This window comes from Mustela erminea, chromosome 19 (assembly GCF_009829155.1).
Source record: "Mustela erminea isolate mMusErm1 chromosome 19, mMusErm1.Pri, whole genome shotgun sequence".
Taxonomy (NCBI): Eukaryota; Metazoa; Chordata; class Mammalia; order Carnivora; family Mustelidae; genus Mustela; species Mustela erminea.
In genome coordinates this window covers 15,299,740-15,320,747 of record NC_045632.1, presented here as the reverse complement: position 1 = coordinate 15,320,747, position 21,008 = coordinate 15,299,740, and the positions used below count along the sequence as shown (strand labels likewise).

The window sequence follows — 21,008 nt, the reverse complement described above, 5'->3', positions numbered from 1 at the left end:
ATCCATCATGAAGTTATTTGCTGTATAAGTTACGCATCCTGTCTTTTGATTGGATCATGGAGAAAGTTCGACTTTGGTGCCACTGTGCCTTGAACACTTTTCTGAAATTTGCTTGCTTCCTTGTTTTCGGGAGAACAGGCTTTTGACATAGAGCCTGCAGCCTGCAACAGTATCATGCTAGGACTTAATAACATTGTTTTGCTTTTATCTTTTTTTTTTTTTTTTTAAGATTTTATTTATTTATTTGACAGAGATCACAAGTAGGCAGAGAGGCAGGCGGGGGGGGGGGGGGAAGCAGGCTCCCTGCCAAGCAGAAAGCCCAATGCGGGGCTCCATCTGAGGACCCTGAGATCATGACCTGAGCTGAAGGCAGAGGTTTAACCCACTGAGCTACCCAGGCACCCCTGCTTTTATCCTTATGGTTACTTGTTGCTTGTGACAGGCTAACTTTAAAAACGTTTTTACTTCTGAACTATTTCAAAGTACGGAAGAGTTTCTTTGTTAATCTAAATGAAAAGGTGAGTGATTTAGAGAATATATCAGGTAAATGAGTTGTACTGAAGTGAGCTTGGCAAGAGGGCCTGAAGTTATTGAAGAAAAGATTGAAGTTTGGGATCACATTTCCTTTTGTGACTGGTTTGGAAAAAGAGCTTAGAAGTCAAGAGACCAGAAGTGCTGGGCAAGGGGCTAGGTTTTTTGAGAGGGCAGTGTTCTGGCCCAGGCTATGGGCTGTAGGGATGGAGAAGAAGGGACAGATTGAAGGGACAACTTTCCAAAAACAGGCCAAGAGTTTGGTGCCTGTTAGAAGCCAGAGGGAGCCAGCACAGGTCTGGGGGAAGATATTGAGGTCAGTGTAGGGACGTGAAGTGTGTGTAAGGCTTAGAGGACATCTGGGGGAGCCATTTGTGGAGGGTGCTGACACATGGGGGCCTCTAGTTCCAGAAGAGAGTGTGAACTGGAGACAGATGGGGCATCACCTACAGAGACAGGAGCTGAGACTGGGGAAGGTAAAGTGGCCCAGGGGGAGAATGTGTGCAGCGAGAAGCATAGTGGATCCTGAGCTGAAGCCTGGGGATGGAAGCCAGCACTGGAGGGTGAGCAGAGGAAGAGGGGCTTGCAGAGGATCAGCCAGAGCAGTTGGAGAAAAGCCAGGGTAATGTGCTGTGATGGATGCTAAGGGAAGAGCTTTTCTCCAGGGAGGGAGGATCAGTGGTGTGAAGGGTTTTGTAGGTAAGGAGTAAAGATTGTTTATGGAATTAGCAACAAGAGGCAGGCCATGGCCTTGGGGAGCAGTGTAGACTGGAACTAGAGATATAGGAATCATTGTCACAGAGACGCCCACCAGCCAAGGGAGTGGATGTGATGGCCTAGGGAGTTGTAGGGTGGAAAGACATGAGGGTCAAGGACCAAACTTCATGGAGCTACATTTACAGGCCAAGGGGAGGCTATCAAGGAGGTCTAGTGGAGCAGGGGTCTGGGCCAGCTCCCAGGTATCAGTTGGATGGATAACACCCAACCAGTGCTCTCACTGAGATGGGATGGCTAGCAGAGAGGCCCAGCCAAGGGGGCAGGGGAGTGTATGCAGAGCAGGGGGGGTTACGACTAGCCAGGCAGAGGTGGCATCAGATTTGGGGGTGGGGAGGCTTGGTGTCTGGATTTGGGGGTACAGAACCTTGTGCCCCAACCCTACCTGACTCTCCAGGTTGAGGAAGAGCGGCGGAGTGTAGCAGGCAGTGAGAAGGAGGAAGAGCCTGAGGAAGAAGAGGAGGAGGAAGAGGAGGAAGAATATGATGAGGAAGAGGAAGAAGAAGATGACGACCGACCTCCCAAGAAACCCCGCCATGGCGGCTTCATTCTGGACGAGGCTGGTATGTCACCGGCTAGCGAGTGCTGGGCAGAGGCTGGACTTCACCTTCAATTCTATTCCTTGAATGTACTTTTTTTTTTTTCCCCTGTGTTGGTAAATCTCAATGCCATAGTAGTGGGATAGTGCATGGAACCTCCATGCCCCGGCAGCTGGCATCAAGAATTAAGAGCTTAGGACGCCTGGGTGGCTCAGTTGGTTGGACGACTGCCTTCGGCTCAGGTCATGATCCCGGAGTCCCGGGATCGAGTCCCGCATCGGGCTCCCAGCTCCATGGGGAGTCTGCTTCTCCCTCTGACCTTCTCCTCGCTCATGCTCTCTCTCTCTTACTGTCTCTCTCTCAAATGAATAAATAAAATCTTTAAAAAAAAAAAAAAAAAAGAATGTTTAAAGAATTAAGAGCTTAGTACCAGTCTTGTTTTGCTCCTTCCTCCTCACTCCCGCCCACTGCTAGATGATGTCAAAGCCATGTAATTTTGCCCCAAAATATTTCTCTTCATATTCCTAAAACGTCAGTCCTTTCAAAATATGCTGTTAAAATACTGTTAACCTTCCTTTAAAAACCTGAACTCTGAGCTTGTCGTGAAAAGCTCCAATGACCGACATGTAGCCAGGAGAGGGTCGTGGAGGCTGACAGGCCTGGGTCCCTCCTGGCCTGTCTCTGCTCTCTTCTCCATGTGGCCCTGGGTGAGTCGCTGTCCGTCTCTCAGAGCGCCTTTTCCCTTCCACACAGGGGGACAAACAGTCCTTTGCATTCCAGCAGGGATATTTTGAGGATTTGGGGGGCCGAGCATGTAAAGCACATCAAGTAGATGTCTGCCCAAAGTGACATGCCCAGCCCAGAGCAGGTTCTCCAAAATGGGGGTTATCTATTACCATTCTACAGGCCCATGTCATACTTTATATTCTGTAAATTGCTTTTTCTACTTTCAACGATTGTGGAGGAGCACATAACATAGATAACGTAGATTAAATGAGTTAATTCACATAAAGAAAGTTTTCTGAACAGCTTTTGGCACCTCAGTGCTCAGTAAACTTTAGCTGCTATCATCACCATCATCATCCTGGAAATACCCATTTTTTCCTCCAATGGCTACATAGTATTTTTCCATAATCAGGGTTTTTGTTTTGTTTTGTTTTTAAGATTTTATTTTATTTACGAGAGAGAGCTTGAGAAGAGGGAGGGTCAGAGGGAGAAGCAGACTACCTGCTGAGCAGGGAGCCCAGTGCGGGACTCAGTTCTGGGATTCCAGGATCGTGATCTGAGCTGAAGGCAGTCGCTTAACCAACTGAGCCTTCCAGACACCCCTTAATCTGTTTTCTAACCAATGTCTTACTGGATATTGAAGTTTGTGTCTTTCATCACTACAAGCAGCCCTGCTGGGAACACCTTCCTATGTATTTAGACACAAAGACACAAGTTATTACCTAGCCTGGGTGTTCTGAACCTTTTTTGTGCAGTGGCTCCTTTGGTAGTCTGGTGAAGTCTGCAGACCCCTTCGTAGAACCATGATCTGAAATGCTCACGGGAAGAATAACATAGGATTCCAAAGAGAATAATTATACTGAAATACGGGACCTAAATATATATATATATATATATATTTTTTAAAGATTTTATTATTTATTTGACAGAGAGAGATCACAAATAGGCAGAGAGGCGGGCAGAGAGAGGGAGAGAGAGGAGGAAGCAGGCTCCCTGCTGAGCAGAGAGCCCGACGCGGCACTCGATCCCAGGACCCTGAGATCATGACCTGAGCCACCCAGGCGCCCCAAGGGACCTAAATATTTATAGAACGTGTGGGTTTTGTCATGAATGCATTGAAATAACAAGACTTAATAGGGTCTGATAAAAATCTAATTTTGAAGTAGTGATGAGTGCAGATGACATTTTGAGATATCAGCAGCTGTAGTGTGCTGGAAAATACTAGAGTTTACGGCTAACGTTATTATGATATATTTCCATTGTTTGTAATTGACATGAATGTGACTTTTCAATTAGAGATAAGTGAAAATGTATTTTATCTGTCATGGATCCTGAAAATTTTCTACATGCTAAAGTCCTATAAGTCAAACTCCTTGGCAAAGGAGATGCACATGGCTTTAAAGCCTTTCGATGTCTGCAGCCAAATATTGGCCCTGAAAAGGTCCTACCTCCCAGCAGCCATCCGTGAGGGCACTTGCTCCCCACACCCATGTCAAGGAGAGCTACTTGGAATGCCATCGGCCATTTTCATGAGACCTCTTCCCTAAGGGAGAACCAGGGAGCAGATGGGCGGGACATGCTCAGCGTACTCCTGGTCCTCCCCTTAAAGGCTGAGGGGAGGGAGTCCTTTCTTTGAGAAGGGATCTTAGGTAGTAGAAGGGATAACATGCTGTGTGACAGATGTGGACTGCCAGGGACAAGCAGGCACTGGTGGTGGGAGCATGGTTGGGCACTGCATGTGGGAAGGCTATGCGGAGGTGCCCATTGACGTTTAACAGGCAGGGACCCTTTGATCCAGAAGTTCTTTTTTAGGAATTAACCCAGCGATTAAATTCTCAGAGGTGGGTAAAGACACAAGATAGTTGCGGTAGTCCCGTTTTCAGTTGTACTTGTCTGATGACCTAAGTATAGGTTGATGGTAAGGGCCTGGTAAAATGAGTTATGGGGTGGATCGTCTGATAGCAAATGAGGCTTGTGCTCCTGTGGAAGAGCCCCAGGCTGATAGCATTGCTTAGAAAAAGAGGAAGGTACCAAACAGTGTTAAAAAGTTGTACTGGGGCGGTTGGCCGTCGAGGGTTTAGACGCACTTCCCCCATGTGCTCAGGTGATCTTTAGGCAAGAAACTGCTCACAGAGTTGCGTCTGGGGAAGGGGACTGAGTTGGCAGGGGCTAGAAATGGGAGGGAGACTTCCCTGCACACGTAGCCTCTGAACGCTTTGGAGTTTTTCGTCAGCTTTGGAGTTTTTCGTCACGTGCAGGTATCGCTGCTTAGTTTTTTGAGTAATATTCGCTACATACAAAAGAGCATGAGAAACACAGTGAGGAGGTTGGGTGCATGAGCCCTGGAGCTAGTCTGATTCTCCGGGACCAGCTGAGAGGCTGTGGGCCAGTTAGGTCCCCTCTCTGGGCTTCAGAGCCCTTACTGGAAAATCCGAACGGTGCTGGGATCAAGGATTCCGTGAGGAGTCTGTGGCAAGTGCTCCCAGCAGAGCAGGGCAAACGGGATACTCAGTATGCATTAGGGTCACAGGTGTGAAGGAATAATAACAACACCAATAGGTTGTGAATCGTGTCTTTAAAAAAACATATGTATACTGGTCTTAATAGTTTGGAGGGAATTTTCGTTTTTGTTTATTTTGATCTGATTTTTTTTTTTAAGTTTATTTATTTATTTATTTTGTGACCACTACACCCAAGGTGGAGCTTGAACTCTTGACCCCGATATCAGGACTCACACACTCTGCTGACTGAGCCAACTTAGTGTCCCTAATTGGATTATTTAAATGGACTTGTGGGTAGGTTGGGGGTGGGTGGCTTTCAGAGCTAGGTGGAAGTGGATCTGCATGGGGAGACCTATTCCTGTGGCTTAAAGCAGCAGCTCCGTGGCATCCAGGCGAGAGCCTGACCTGTGCTGGCGTCTCTGTGCTGACCTGCAAGGTGCGTGGTTGTCATGCCCACCTCCCAGTGCTGTCTCTCGGGAGCCACGGTCACGAGGTAATCTCTTCTGTGGCTGCCTCCCCGACCACTTGGCTTTCCTGTTGCAGATGTGGACGATGAGTATGAGGATGAGGACCAGTGGGAGGATGGAGCAGAGGACATTCTAGAGAAAGGTGTGTGGGGGCCCCATCTCTGCAAAACTGCTTTGGGGTGTGACCTAGAGGGTCTTGAGAGCCCATCCCCCACCCATGCCCCGCACCCCCCCCCCTCACCTCGCTTCTTTCTGTCGTTGCCAGAGAGACCAGCTCTGTACCCTTTTCCTTTTAGGCCCATGAGTTGGGGGGCGGGGGTTGTGGGTGGTGGGTGTGGTGGGAAGAGGACTCTGGGATCCCAGGGCCCCAGTGAATCCCTTCTGGGGGTTGTAGGGGGTGGGCTCTGTCCCAACGTACCCCCCACTTCCTGGGCCAGTGCCCCCACTTCCCTGTTATTTTCCGTTTTGTGCGCCTCATACATTTCGGCTTCTCCCCCAACCACCTGGTGCCTGGCCTTTACTTTTGATTTTCAACCTTCCTGTGTCCCTCCCTTCCCCTCCCCCCAACCCATTGGTTGATTTCGCTGCTATAATTTGGCTCATACTTTGTCTGCCCTCGCCCACCACCACCACCACCACCACCACCACCACCACCACCTCCTCTTCCTCCAAGTAGAAGAGATTGAAGGTAAGAATCTGGAAACTGTGCTTCCCCGGCCCTTCTCCCATATCCTGACATCTCCTTCCTGCCCACAGCACCCTCCCTCCACCCCTGACCCTGTCTGGCCCTGGGGGCTCTGACTCGTAGAGGGTCCAGAATCAGGGAGTTCTGAGGCCAGGTCTGCAGCCGTTGGCCTGGGGAAGTGTGTATGTGTTTATGTGTACGTGTGAGTGTGGTGGGCAACAGGGATGGGTGGGGTGGGTTGGAGTTCAGGGCGTCCTCAGTGGCTGTGAGATGGGGAATGGCTGGATGCCCCCACCTATTGGGCCCTGTCCCCGAAGTCTTTTTTGTGAGAAGCAGGATTACTGAGCAGGACAGAGTAGCGGGTGAGGGTTGAGAGTTCCTTAGTGAGGTGTCTCCTGCCCCAGGGCCCAACTCCGGCCCTCTTGGCCCCCACCACTTCCTCCAGGCCCCTGCCTTTCATCTCCCCTTATCCTGTTTGTCCATTTTTCTGCAGCCTCCAATATCGATAATGTTGTCCTGGATGAAGACCGTTCTGGGGCTCGCCGCCTACAAAACCTCTGGAGGTAAGTAGGGAGGCGAAAGGGTGAGACTGGCTCCCAGGGGAGATCTGGGGGCAAGTCAGCCCACCCTTCTCTCCACAGCCTTTAATTCATGTTTGCTTTCCCCCTTCACACCCCAGGGATCAGCGAGAGGAAGAACTGGGCGAGTATTACATGAAGAAATATGCCAAGTCATCTGTGGGAGAGACGTAAGGGCGCGGGGGTGGGTGGAGGCGGGTGGTCCCTTTTCCGGAAGGGTCAGGCCTCTAACAGAGCATCACGCCCCTTCCCAACTGCTGTCCTCTCTCCAGGGTATATGGAGGATCCGACGAGCTCTCAGATGACATTACCCAGCAACAGCTGCTCCCAGGAGTCAAGTAAGGGGGGGTGGCCTGGGCTGAGATGGGGGAATCTTGTGTGGTGATGATGTGCATCTGCAGGCACAGAGTGGTTAGTGGTGGGGACTAGTAGCAAGTTGGCACTCGACCTCTTTCTCTTGCTTATGGATGGAAGGAGGGAGAAGGAGAGGTGGGTGGAGGGAGAGGAAGAAGGATGGTGTGGTGATTCAGATCTTTTGTGATGAAGCCATTTCACTGAAGGGCTTCCTTTTCCTCTCCTGTCTAGGGATCCAAATCTGTGGACTGTCAAATGTAAGGTGTGTCCTCTGGGAGGCTGGGGAGTGGGGGAGGTGGCCTTGTCAGAGCTCATGATCTTTTCTGTCCTGGGTCTCCTTGGCCTGTCAGTCTCTTGGTCCTGTCTCTGCCTGGTCATCTCCCATCTCCCAGCCCCCTACCCACCTCTGCTGCCCTTCCTTATTCACTGTCTCCCACCCTGTCTTGCTGCCCATCCCTCTTGTTCTGTACCTCTTCTTCTCCTGTTCTCTCTCTCTCTCTCTCTCTCTCTCGTCTATTTTATCTTTCTTGCCTGGTGACTTTGTCTGCCTTGCTGCTGTCTCATACCCCTTTCGTGTGTCCGTCCTTCATGTCCTCATCTCTCTGAAGTCTGTCTGTCTTTCAGATTGGGGAGGAACGGGCCACAGCCATTTCCTTGATGCGCAAGTTCATTGCCTACCAGTTCACAGACACGGTAAGTCGGGTAGGCAGGCAGCTTGGAAAAAAGAGACAGAGTGAACCCCAAAGGAATGGACAGTGTAGGTCCAAGGGTACTAGGTGCCCATTATGAGCTGCTTTAGCTAAAACTGTCCCTCCCTGGATTGAAGGGCTCTTCAGTGCCCGACAATGTCTTCACTGTCTGCATTCCTGGCAGGGGTCAGCAGCCCCTGAGCCTTTTCTGAGTGAGTTCTGCCTGTTCACCAACCCTTTTTGGCCGCTGTCACCCTTTCACTATTTGGGAGGAGTCCTAGGATGGAACAGTGTGGCTGAGCGGGTCAGGGGACAGGCCTGTCAGGGGGAGAATTCCTTTCTTCTCTCCTTATGCAGTCATTACATATCCACTGAACCCCTACTCTGGACAGGTGTGTGCACTGGGAGGCGCTTTGACCTTGCAGGAGCCCGTTCCGCCCCTTCAGGGCTCACTCGCAGCCCACAATGCATGAAGAGGCTGCATTAAGTTCCCATATCTTTCTTTAGACTGTTGGAGTTTGAATCCTGCCCCTGCTGCGTCCTAGCCCTGTGGCCTTGATCAAGCCACTTCCCTTTTCTGGGTGCCCTGCTTGCCCCTCGGCATCATTAGGATCAGATAGCTCTGGACATGTCTAGCTTTCAGCTGGGACTCGTCTTGTAGCTTGTGTTCAATAAATAGAGTTATTGTCGGAGGCGTAATTGTCAGTTTGGGAACAGGAGCGAGCCCTGGGAAGGGTATACTCAAAACTCAGGAAACAGGGCGTTCCTGCTAACCCTATGGTGGCTGCTGATGCTTTCCCGTACTATGCTCCGTGTTAGGCCGAGTGTACTGCTTTTACCTACTGAGGCAGTGGGTGTGTGTCTGTGGGGCCGAGCGGATAGTTGTAGGATTTGCAGATCATTTGAAGTACACTCAAACCACTATCATGTGTTCTGGGCAGAATTCTAGTACCATCTGAGTTACAACTGATTATTGTTTTTGATGACCAAAGTATGTGCATATTGTAGACGGCCAGACCTCTCTCCCTGAGTCCCAGATTTTAGAAGGAATTACTGTTGGTGTGTGTCTTTCTGGGTTATCTTCTCTGCAAGTCAAAAAATGTCAGGTTTTTTTTTTCTTTTTAAAGAAAATGGTATTACATGGTGTATGTTGCTGAATCCAGTTCTATTTTATTTTTTAATTTTTAAATTATTTATTACTATTATTTTTTTAAGATTTTATTTGACAGAGACAGAGAGAGAGGGGGAACACAAGCAGGGGGAGTGGGAGAGGAAGAAGCAGGCTTTCCACTGAGCAGGGAGCCTGATGTGGGGCTCGATCCCAGGACCCTGGAATCATGACCTGAGCCAAAGGCAGCTGCTTAATGACTGAGCCCCCCAGGCGGCCTGTAGTCTGTAGTTTGTTTGTTTTTTTCTTTCTTTTTAAAGATTTTTTTTATTTAACAGAGAATAAAAGGAGGCAGAGAGGCAGACAGAGAGAGGGGGAAGCAGGCTCCCTATTGAGCAGAGAACCTGATGCAGGGCTCTATCCCAGGACCCTGAACCAAGGCAGACGCTTAACCCACTGAGCCACCAGGCGCCCCCAGTCTGTAGTTTCTTAACGATGCCTGTTTTTCGTATCAGGTTAATATTAGATCCATAGGATGAATTGGGAAACGTTCCTCTTCTAAAAAAGAGTTTGTGAAGGATCGATGTTGTTAAAACATTGGGTAGAGGGCTCCTGGGTGGCTCAGTTGGTTAAGCAAGTGCCTTCGACTCAGGTCATGATCTCAGGGTCCTGGGATCAGAGCCCCAAGGTGGCGGGTGGGGGTGTTGGGGGGGGTCCCTACTCAGCGGGGAGTCTGCTTCTCCCTCTGATCCCTCCCCTCTCATGCATGTGCTCTCTCTCTCTCAAATAAATAAATAAAATCTTTTTAAAAAGTAAATTAAAAAAAATAAAACATTGGGTAGAGGGGCGCCTGGTTCAGTCGGTTAAGTGTCTGCTTTTGGCTCAAGTCATGATCCTAGGGTCCTGGGATTGAGCCCCATGCTGGGTTGCCTTGCTCAGTGGAGAGCCTGCTTCTCCCTCTTCCCCTGCTCCTCCCACCACCGCTCATGCTTTCTCTCTCTTTCTCTCCCTCCCTTGCTCTTACTCTATCTCAAATATATAAAATCCTTTAAAAACTTTAAAAAATTGGGGAGAATTCACCAGTGAAGCTGTCTAGTCCTGGCTCTGTGTGTGTGTATGTGTTGAGATTTTTTCTATTACTAATTCATTATCTTTACTTCTTGTAGGTCTATTCAGATTTTCTATTTCTTTCTGAGTCAGTTTTGGTAATGTACGTCTTTCTACAGAAAACATTGGTTTCATTGAGGTTATCTAATCTGTTGGTGTACACTTCTTCACACTTGCTTCCTAATCCTGTCAGGTTGGTGGTAATGACCTTTCTTCCATTCCTGATTTAGTAATTTGAGTCTTGAGTGACTTGAGTCTCTTGTCTTTTTCTTGGTCAGTCTGGCTAAAGGTTTGTCAAATTTGTTAGTCTTTTCAAAGAACCAGCTTTTGGTTTTGACGGACTTCTCTGTTTTTCTACTCCCTCTCTTTTATTTATTTCTACTCTGTTACTTCTTCGCTTCTGCTTGCTTGGGGTTTAGTTTTCTTTTCCTTTTCTAGTTCTTTCTTTTTTTTTTTTTAAGAGGCGGGAAGGGCCTGAGGGAGAACGAGAGAGAGAATCCCAAGCAGGTTCCATGCCTAGCACGGAGCCTAGCATGGGCCTCGATCCAACAACTTTGAGATCATGACCTGAGTGGGAATGAAGAGTTGGACACTTAACAGACTTAACCTTTTTAGTTTCTTAAAGGTGGAAGTTTAGGTTATTGATGTGAGATTTCTTTCTTTCTTTCTCTTTCTTTCTTTTTTTCTTTCTAGACTTTATTTATTTGAATCAGAGAGTGAGTAAGAGCATGAGCAGGCAGAGGGAGAAGGAGAAGCAGGCTTCTCACTGAGCAGAGTGCCAGATGCGGGGCTGTACTCCAGGACCCTGCTATGACCTGAGCCGAAGGCAGACGCTTAACCAGCTGAGCCACTCAGGCACCCCTAGACATTTTTCTTTTTTACAGCTGTAAATTTACAGCACAGCTCTTTCATATCCCAAAAGTTTTAGTGTTTTGTCTTCATCCATCTCAAAATACTTTCTAATTTCCCTTTATAATTCTTGGGTTTTTTTGTTTTACATATTTTATTTTTAGGGATGCCTGGGTGGCTCAGTGGTTAAGCCTTTACCTTCGGCTCAGGTCATGATCCCCAGGTTCTGGGATCAAGCCCCGTGTTGGCTCCCTTCTCAGTGGGAAGCCTGCTTCTCCCTCTCCCACTCCCTCTTCTTCTGCTGTCTCTCTGTTGACTAAAGAAATAGAATCTTTAAATAAATATAATAAATATAATCTTTAAAATAAATAGAGGGCACCTGGGTGGCTCAGTGGAGTAAAGTGTCTGCCTTCGGCTTGGGTCGTGATCTCAAGGTCCTGGGCGGGGCTCTCTGCTCAGCAGGGAGCCTGCTTCCTCCTCCTCTCTCTGCCTACTTGTGATCTCTGTCTCTGTCAAATAAATGAATAAAATTTTTTAAAAAATAATAAATAGATAGATAGATGATACAGTATTTTATTTTTAAGTAATCTCTGCACCCAGTGTAGGGCTTGAACCCTTAACCCCAAGATTAAGAGTCGCACACTTCACCCATTGAGCCATCCAGGCCCCCTGTAATTCTTAACGTTTGATCCATTGGTTACTTAGTGTATATCCATATAGTTTTGAATTTTCTAAATCTGTTACTGATTTCTAATTTCACTTGCATGTGGTTGGAGAGTGTATCTCATACAATTTCAGTTCTTTTACAGTTGTTGATACTTAAGTTAATGGCCTAACATACGGTTTATCCTGGAGAGTATTAAGTGTGCCATAAGAGTATGCGTACTGGGGGCGCCTGGGTGGCTCAGTGGGTTGGGCCGCTGCCTTCGGCTCGGGTCATGATCTCAGGGTCCTGGGATCGAGTTCCGCATTGGGCTCTCTGCTCAGCGGGGAGCCTGCTTCCTCCTCTCTCTCTCTCTGCCTGCCTCTCTGCCTGCTTGTGATCTCTCTCTGTCAAATAAATAAATGAAATCTTTAAAAAAAAAAAAAAGAGTATGCATACTGGTGATGTTCAATAGAGTTTTGTCTGTAGATGCATGTGCAGTCTAGTCGGTTTATAGGGTTCCTCCAGTGCTCTGTTTCCTTGTTGATCTTCTGTCTAGTCCTGTCTATTTTTGAAAGTGGGGTCTTGTCCCCAGTTATTACTAGTGAACTGTCAGTTTCTCCTTTTATTTCTGTTGCTTTTTTGCCTTTTGTTTTTTGAGCTTCTGTTGTTACGTTCATATGTATTTGTAGTTCTTGTATCTTCTTGAATGATTGAACGGTTTATCAGTATAAATGTCCTTTTTTATCTCTGGTAGCTTTTGTCTTAAAATGTGTTCTGTTTGCTGTTAGTGTACTTATTCCAGTTCTCTTCCATCCATTTATTTTTTCACGTAGTATACACTGTTTACCTTTCCTTCTTTCTTTTTTTTTTTTTCCCCTTTAAAGACAGCATGCTTGCCAGGAGGGTGGGGAGAGGGGCAAAGGGAGAGAGAGAATCTCAGGCAGGCTTCGCACCTAGTGTGGAGTCCAACGCAGGGCTCGATCTCACAGCCCTGAGATCATGACCTGAGCCGGTATCAAGAGTCAGACACTTAACCGACTGAGCTGCCCAGGTGCCCCTGTGTTGGTTACCTTTCCATGTCACTACATACAGATTCATTAGTTTGTAAGTTCTACGTTATATTTCATGGAGTGGTTATGCTGTAGTTTAACAGTTCCCTCTTGAGGACATTTACAAATGTCCAGTCTTGTTTGTTTGCTGTAATCAGTAACTCTGCCACGGACATCCTTGTGTCTGGTCATTGCACGGATGTTTCTGTGGGATAAATTCCTGGAAGAGCGGGCACTGTTATGGCAGCTGTCACTGTTCGTGGCACTACTGTCTCACTCTCTCTTGCCATGGGCTCGGCCCTGCAGCCCCTGCAGATTAAGTCAGTGGTGGCGCCGGAGCACGTGAAGGGCTACATCTACGTGGAGGCCTACAAGCAGACGCATGTGAAGCAGGCCATCGAGGGTGTGGGCAACCTGCGGCTCGGCTACTGGAACCAACAGATGGTGCCCATCAAGGAGATGACAGACGTGCTCAAAGTTGTGAAGGAGGTGGCCAACCTGAAGCCAAAATCCTGGGTCCGCCTCAAGAGGGGCATCTATAAGGACGACATCGCCCAGGTGCTAGGGCTGGGGGCAGGGCAGGGAGGCTGAGGAGCCAGGGCTTGCTGCTGTCACACTCCTGCTCTCCTGTGCCCCTCCCTTTTCATTGAAATGGATGAACATCTTCTGTGCATCTTCAAAGCACAGGGAGTAAGATCTGAAGGAGGTGAGGGAGGGAGCCTTGTAGGATTCTTGGGGAAGAGAGTTGCAGTGGAAGGAACAGCATGCACATAGGTCTGCCCTAGCTGAAGCAGAGTGCCCCAGAGTGAGAGTAACAGGAGGAGGGCCCAGGGAGGGGACTGTGCCTGTGGCCTGTCATAGGGCTTTGGCTTCTACTAGAGGTGGAGGGATGTGGCGGGACTTGGATTTTAATAGGATTGCTCTGACAGCTTCTTGGAGGATAGATACCTGGTTCTCAGGCAGGGACAGTATTGCCCACAGGGCACTGTTCTTGGTTGTGTCAATTGAGGAGCGAGTTGTTCAGCATCTAGTGGATAGAAGCCAGGATTGATGCTACTGTCCTGCAGTGTAGGGAACAGCACCCTGCAATAAAGAATTACCTAACCGTCAAACCCTGGGCTGGACTGGATGGGGCCACAGGAGCATGGAGACCAGCGAGGAGACCACTGCCATAGTCCTGGCGGCAGGTGATGGTGGGGCAGGCCCAGGGTGGCAGCAGGGAGGAGGAGGAGGATGAGGTTAGTTTCTGAAGACAGAGCTGACAGGGGTTGGTAGCACGATGGAGATGGATGGAAGAGTAAGAGGGAGCCAAGAATGACTCCCAGGCTGTGTGCCAGAGCAGAAGGAATGATGGAGTGGGAGAAGACCGGGCAAGGAGCAGACTTGGGAGCCAGCAGGAGGTTGTTTGTGGTTGTGCTAGACTTCAGGGGCCTTTCGGATGTCCGTGGAGAGGTGTCAAGCAAGTAGTAGGTATTTTGCTTCTGAGCTGAGGGGAGACAGGCTAGAGAATAGGCAGGGAGTTCTCGGGAGTGTGATTTCTTCCCCATCACCCGCTTTCCTGCCTTTCCTGTGTCTGGGATGGGGGAGGGAAGACGAGGGCCCTCCTGACCACCCCCCTCTCCTCAGGTGGATTATGTGGAGCCCAGCCAAAACACCATCTCCTTGAAGATGATCCCCCGCATTGACTACGACCGCATCAAGGCCCGCATGAGCTTGGTACCAGGGGGACACCCTGTGGCCCATGGGCGGGGAGCATGCCTGATCCTTGCTGGTGGCCGAGCCCTCCTCCTCCACCCTTCCCACCCGCGCCCTCTTTCCTCCACAGAAAGACTGGTTTGCCAAAAGGAAGAAGTTTAAGCGGCCTCCACAGAGGCTGTTTGACGCTGAGAAGATCAGGTGAGTGTCCTAGGGCCTGGCTGGGTGAGGTCCCCTGAGCTGTGACGCAGAGTGTGCCTCCGGGCTCCCCTGCAGGGTTGGGCCCCCTGACCCATCCTTGGTTTACTTTGTGACTGGTCAGCTTGGCAGCATCACCTCAGCTGAGTTACTGAACATCCTGGGCCTCAGGCTCCTCTGCTATAACCACCAACAGGGATGCCCCCTGCCTCTTGGGATTGTCATGAGTGTCAGATGAGTTAATGTGCACGTGTACCCCGAGTAGCACTTGGCCCCAGTATCAGGGACGGCAATTGCATCCCTCGGCATGTCGGGCTATGTGAGGTCTCTTTTCCTGACATCCTCATGCCTGGACAGTGGAGACAGGGCTGCAGAGCCCTTTCCCATCAGGGGGTGTCCCTCACCCTCCCCAGATGGAGGGAGCTTTGGAGCAGCCCAAGGACCCCAGTGTTCCAGGGCTAACCAGAAGGCTCCTGATGGGGAGGCCGGGTGACGAGGAGACGGAGGAACGTGAACCACTGGTCCTGTTCTAGAACTCCCTGTCAGCCACCAGATGGTTTTTCATGCCTTTAAAGGGGAATTATAGAACACCTTTTGAGCTGCACCCCAGGACTTGGCTATTACTTCACATGCCTGAATTGGACCCTCTCACCCCCCTGCTTTCCACTTGACCAGACCTTCTTATTGAGTGCCCGGCCCCGCCCACAGAGCTTGTTCTGGCCTCTGCCAAACTCAGCACACCGAGAAGAGGATCAAGTGGCAGGAAGAGCTCGCCGTGCTCCCCCACACTCCCTTTTTGGGAGTGGGGCAGGCTTTCCCTTCTCACTGTAGAAGTGTGGGCCAGAACTGAATGTTGCCCACCCACATGCAGGGCCGGGAGAGTTAGAGCAGAGGCTTGGGAGTCCCAGCCCCCGAATTCGAATCCAGACTCAGACCACCCTAGCCAGGAAGTGTGCCCCATGCGTGCTTCACTCCCTCATTTCCTTGGGAAATGCAGGGCATGTGAGTGACGTCACAGGCTTTGGGGGCAGTCTGAAAGGCGCATGGCCCGGTCAGGCTCAGGCTGAGTGCTCCATGCGTGATAACCATTGACATGGTCCAATATTGTGTCGAGCTAGTATTTCACCAAGTGCCTCTGGTGTGCAGGCTGCTGCTCTGGGGGACTAGCAGTGAGTGGAAACGGTGAGACTCCTGCCCTTTGGGAGTGGCTGTTCTGGTCAGGGAGATGCATCAGATGGTAGCTCGTCGGAGGGTGAGCTGCGCTGTGCTGAGGTCACACAGGAGAGAGTGCAGGGAGTGCAGGGACAGGGCACTCGGCTAGTAGGGCACGCAGTGGGGCGGGATGGGCAGCGGTCCTGTGATCCTTCCCCCTCTGCCAGCAAAGGAGCCTGAGGCTTAGCAAGATTCTCTCCTTAGTCCCCCTCCCCATCTTCTCTCCCCCACAAAATCCCAGGTCCCTTGGCGGCGATGTTGCCTCCGACGGTGACTTCCTCATCTTCGAGGGGAACCGTTACAGCCGGAAGGGCTTTCTCTTCAAGAGCTTTGCCATGTCTGCTGTGGTGAGGGTCCCGAGGGGCATCTTGCTTACCATGCTGGGGAGCCGGGAGGCCAGGCTTTCTCTCCCTCCTTCAGTCCAGGCCCCAGAGCAGGGGGTTATCGGGGTCTGTCCTGGACAGTCTTGCGAGTCAGGAGTGTAGGAGTGTCCCTGTGGATATAAATCTCACCATATAGCTCCCTTGGCTGGGCTGTGACACAGACCTTCGTCTACTTTCTCTTCTTCCCCTTGTCTTTTGGGGCTCAGATCACGGAGGGTGTGAAGCCCACGCTCTCTGAGCTGGAGAAGTTTGAGGACCAGCCGGAGGGTATTGACCTTGAGGTCGTGACTGAGAGCACAGGTATTTGGTCTCTGGCAGTAATTCAGGCCAAAGAGGAGGGGGCGGCTCATGGCGGGCACCCTGCAAGTCAGCCATGCACCTGCCCCTGCAGGGAAGGAGAGGGAGCACAACTTCCAGCCTGGGGACAACGTGGAGGTGTGTGAGGGTGAACTCATCAACCTGCAGGGCAAGATTCTCAGCGTGGACGGCAACAAGATCACCATCATGCCCAAGCACGAGGACCTCAAGGTGGGCGCCCTGCTGCCTATATGTATGGGTCGGGTTGAGAGCAAGGTGTAGTCTGGAGTAATCTGAGGGGGCTGCCTGGTTTGTGTTTGCTGTAAGGGTTCATGTGTCTGGGTCTTTGTGTCCGTGTGAGGGTTTGTCCAGGCTAGCTAGCATGGTGTGTCCGGGGTGAGGCTTTCACCGGCTAGGTCTGAGGAAGTGTCTTGGGGACCACCTTTCTGTGTGTGGAGTAAAGGGTTGTCCAGGCTAATACCACAAGTCTGAAGTGAGCTGTCTCTGGGGCAGTCTGAGGGTTGTCCAGGCAGCCTACAGGAGTCTGTGGTTGGGTGCTGAGCCTAGAGTGGGTCTTGGGAAGGTTTTCTGAGAATATGAGTGGCTTCTGGAAACGGCGAGGCAGGCAGGCTGTGGTGGCCTCCCTTCCCCGCTCAGCTTCCCCACACCCGGTCCCCAGGACATGCTGGAGTTCCCAGCCCAGGAACTTCGGAAGTACTTTAAAATGGGGGACCATGTGAAGGTGATTGCTGGCCGATTTGAGGGTGACACAGGTCTCATTGTGCGAGTGGAAGAGAACTTCGTCATCCTCTTCTCTGACCTCACCATGCATGAGGTAGGTGGGGGGAGGGGAAGCAGCGTGGAATGTGCCAGGAGGAGACCCAGGCTGAGGAGCTACTGGGACCCTGCTTCACCCCTTTCCTGTTTCCCATAGCTGAAGGTGCTTCCCCGGGACCTGCAGCTCTGCTCAGAGACGGCATCGGGCGTGGATGTGGGGGGCCAGCATGAGTGGGGGGAGCTGGTGCAGCTGGACCCCCAGACCGTGGGTGTCATCGTGCGACTGGAGCGGGAGACCTTCCAGGTGTGTGTGTTGCACTCAGTGGCGGGGCTTCCTTATAGGGGTCTCCCTCTCCCTTGAGCTCCTCTTATCCTGGGAGGTGGTGGAGTATGGTAGCCATGAACCCAGACTGCTTTGGGGGGCCGATCAGGGCTGTCAGCCCAGGTTGGCTCTGTGGTGTTGGGTAAGTGGCAGGTCATTGACTCTCTCCATGCATGTTTCGCACCCTGTAAAACAGAAATAATAGTAGCATGCACTTCATTTGTTATGACTGAGGCCCTGAGATCAAATATGTAAACCTAGATGCTTGCTCAGGGCTGGGGACTGCAGGTGCCCTCCTCCCCTCCACCCATACCCAGTGCTCATGGGAGTCAGAGCCTAATGCTTAGGACCCTGGACTTTGATTCATACCTGGGGCCTATTGCTCCATGCTGTGTGATGCTGGGCTAGTGACTCACCCTCTCTTGGCCTGAGAGTCCCCCCGCCATGTAAAATGGGAATCATGGGGGCGCCTTGGTGGCTCAGTGGGTTAAAGCCTCTGCTTTGGCTCAGGTTATGATCCCAGGGTCCTGGGATCAAGCCCCGCATCGGGCTTTCTGCTCCTCGGGGAGCCTGCTTCCTCCTCTCTCTCTCTCTGCCTGCCTCTCTGTCTACTTGGGATCTCTGTCTGTCAAGAAAATAAATAAAATCTTTAAAAAAAAAAAAAATGGGAATCATGACCACAGCCATCTCAGAGAGAAGTTTTGAGGCTTCAGTGAAATATTGTGTGAAGAATTTAGTAGGGGGTCTGGCACACAGTGATGGGTAAACATTATGTTAACATCTACTTCTCCACCCATTTCTCAGATCCCTGATGCTTAGTCGGGATGGACTGTCTTCCCGAAAGGCATTTTGGAATGACTCGGAACATTTTTGTTTGACCCAGTGCCTGGGCGGTGGTGCCCTGAGACTGCCAGGGAGTTTGGACTTCTGCAGAGCTTGGGATGGTCTTCCGCAAGGAAGAATCGTCCCACCTTAGGGAAGCCCTGCTCCACGTCACGCCTTTGTACTCTCATGGCTCAGCATCCCCCTCTCCATCTGTAGGTGCTGAACATGTATGGGAAGGTGGTGACTGTCAGGCATCAGGCTGTGACCCGGAAGAAGGACAACCGCTTTGCCGTGGCCCTGGACTCAGAACAGAATAACATCCATGTGAAGGACATCGTCAAGGTCATTGACGGCCCCCACTCAGTGAGTATAAGGTCCCGCCCATCGGCCCTGCTTGAAACTACAAGAGTGGGCCACAGCCCTAAGAGTGACCATCCTTTCCCCATCCAGGGCCGGGAGGGCGAAATTCGCCATCTCTTCCGCAGCTTCGCCTTCCTGCACTGCAAGAAACTGGTGGAGAACGGGGGCATGTTTGTCTGCAAGACCCGCCACCTCGTCCTGGCAGGGGGCTCCAAGGTAAGGCGGGTGTAGTTCCTGGCCCTTGGGTTCCTGGCCTTCCCTGGCCCTAGCAGCAACGAGAATGGGCTTGTTGGGGATTAGGAGGGCACGTGTCAGGCTCAGGTCCGTACCAGAGTTTACTGAGATTCCAAACTTTTTACCAAATCATTCATCCATTCAGTTTTTTTGAGCACCTAACAGGTGCCTTGCCACTGGAGATACACCAGCGAATAAGGCGAACATGTGTGTGCTTCTAGAGCTGCTAGCCGCAGATGAGCAGATCAGTAAATACAGATGTAGTGCCTATGAGGCTAGGACAAGCACCATGAAGGAGAGTAGAACAGAATAGGGAGAGAATTGTTGGGGGGGGGGGGTGCTGCCTTAGAGGGAGAAGGTTCAGGAAAGGCCTCCTTGAGATGACACCCGAGCACAGACCTGAACAAAGGGACCCAGAGCTATGAATGTTTCTGGGGAGCAGCAAATGTAGATGAGGTGGGACGCGTGGGAAGGCTGCACAGAAGCAGTCATCAGGAAATGAGGCCCAGACTCTGGGGAGCTGGGAGCAGGAGCTGGTCCTCAGAGTCCTACGCACGGGGTGAGGAATTCTTCAGACTCCAGCCAGGAGAGGACCGGGCCTCTTGATTGACAGTGGCATGGAGGTGGCAGTTTCCCCAAAGGGAAATTGAGGCATTTCCTCAATCCCTCCAGTGAGGGATGGCCTCCAGGCCAGTTCAGGCAGGAGCTGTTCCCAAATGGAGGCAGGTAGTGGCCTGGGGGAGCCATCCCTCAGGCTCCTGCCTGCCCATTCAGTGCTCATCCCTTCCTTAGCCCCGAGATGTGACCAACTTCACAGTGGGCGGCTTTGCCCCCATGAGCCCTCGGATCAGCAGTCCCATGCACCCTAGCGCTGGAGGTGAGAGCGAGTGGGCAGGGGTGGGGCTGGGGACTGGGGGAGGGAGATAATTCAGCCCATACTCTCTGGGTGCCTGCTCCACTGGCCTGGCCATGATGGGGTTCTCGGCTCACAGTGACCAGGATCCTCCCCCTGCCCCGCAGCTCCCAGTGGCAGCCAGGGCAGTCATGGCAGTGCAGGCTGCCCAGAGGAAGCTCTTAAACCCGGGGTGTGCCTTGGGGTAGTCAAGCTGGGGGAGAGGAGGCTTGAGGGTGCTCTGTCTGTAGACACAGCATGTAGGGGAGGACATGGCTTTGGGAACTGGTGATGTTATCCTTCTTCCCTAGGTCAGCGTGGTGGCTTTGGCAGCCCCGGTGGCGGCAGCGGAGGCATGAGCAGGGGCCGGGGGCGGAGAGACAACGAGCTCATAGGGCAGACCGTTCGCATCTCCCAGGGGCCCTACAAAGGTGACCTTGAGGGCCATGTGGGAGGCCTAAGGAGGGGCATGGCGGGGCACCCCACCCAGCCTGACTTCTTGGCTCTCACCAGGCTACATTGGTGTGGTGAAGGATGCCACTGAGTCCACAGCCCGCGTGGAGCTGCACTCCACCTGCCAGACCATCTCTGTGGACCGTCAGCGGCTCACCACGGTGTACGCACCGGGGCAGCGTGGGGCCGGGAGTGGGGGTTGTTAGGTGGCTAGAGGTTTCTCCTCACCCCACTGGTTCTCTGTGTCCACAGGGGCTCGCGGCGCCCGGGAGGCATGACCTCCACTTACGGGCGGACGCCCATGTACGGCTCCCAGACGCCCATGTACGGCTCTGGCTCCCGCACACCCATGTATGGCTCTCAGACACCTCTCCAGGATGGTGAGCTTGCCCGGGGACAGGGATGAGGGGTGATGTGGCGTGGCCTAGAGACAGGGCATAACAGACGAACACCTCTCTCCCACTCTCCCGTTTTAGGCAGCCGCACCCCGCATTACGGTTCACAGACACCCCTGCATGATGGCAGCCGTACTCCTGCTCAGAGTGGGGCGTGGGACCCCAACAATCCCAACACGCCATCCCGGTGAGGATTGGGGAGTGGGGACAGGGTTACCTGAGCCCGTGTGTGTGTGCAAGTGGTTATGTCGGGTGTCTGCGGGATGGAGGGGTCTGAATGGCCCTCCCTGAATTCTCTGCTCCCCGCCTGGGGCTGCTTATGTGCGAATTGGTGGTTGGGACTGGGGCTGGGGATCAGATAG

General features: G+C 51.6%; 1 protein-coding gene across 3 annotated transcripts in view; it reads left to right on the top strand.

Annotated features, from left to right (window-relative positions):
- SUPT5H (SPT5 homolog, DSIF elongation factor subunit) overlaps positions 1-21,008 on the top strand; it is a 28,170-nt gene that overhangs the window by 3,634 nt on the left and 3,528 nt on the right. For 2 of the 3 annotated variants that reach the window (XM_032323195.1, XM_032323196.1), the window contains exons 3-25: positions 1,703-1,868; positions 5,615-5,680; positions 6,215-6,226; positions 6,717-6,786; positions 6,903-6,971; positions 7,074-7,139; positions 7,387-7,417; positions 7,780-7,848; positions 12,910-13,161; positions 14,230-14,319; positions 14,429-14,499; positions 15,950-16,055; positions 16,298-16,391; positions 16,483-16,619; positions 17,068-17,223; positions 17,323-17,469; positions 18,529-18,675; positions 18,763-18,888; positions 19,699-19,783; positions 20,110-20,229; positions 20,312-20,414; positions 20,504-20,631; positions 20,728-20,833. In XM_032323195.1, coding sequence (XP_032179086.1) covers positions 1,703-1,868; positions 5,615-5,680; positions 6,215-6,226; positions 6,717-6,786; positions 6,903-6,971; positions 7,074-7,139; positions 7,387-7,417; positions 7,780-7,848; positions 12,910-13,161; positions 14,230-14,319; positions 14,429-14,499; positions 15,950-16,055; positions 16,298-16,391; positions 16,483-16,619; positions 17,068-17,223; positions 17,323-17,469; positions 18,529-18,675; positions 18,763-18,888; positions 19,699-19,783; positions 20,110-20,229; positions 20,312-20,414; positions 20,504-20,631; positions 20,728-20,833 — 2,417 coding nt within the window. The remainder of the gene's footprint in view (positions 1-1,702; positions 1,869-5,614; positions 5,681-6,214; positions 6,227-6,716; positions 6,787-6,902; positions 6,972-7,073; positions 7,140-7,386; positions 7,418-7,779; positions 7,849-12,909; positions 13,162-14,229; positions 14,320-14,428; positions 14,500-15,949; positions 16,056-16,297; positions 16,392-16,482; positions 16,620-17,067; positions 17,224-17,322; positions 17,470-18,528; positions 18,676-18,762; positions 18,889-19,698; positions 19,784-20,109; positions 20,230-20,311; positions 20,415-20,503; positions 20,632-20,727; positions 20,834-21,008) is intronic. The other variant, XM_032323197.1, reaches the window with a different exon arrangement.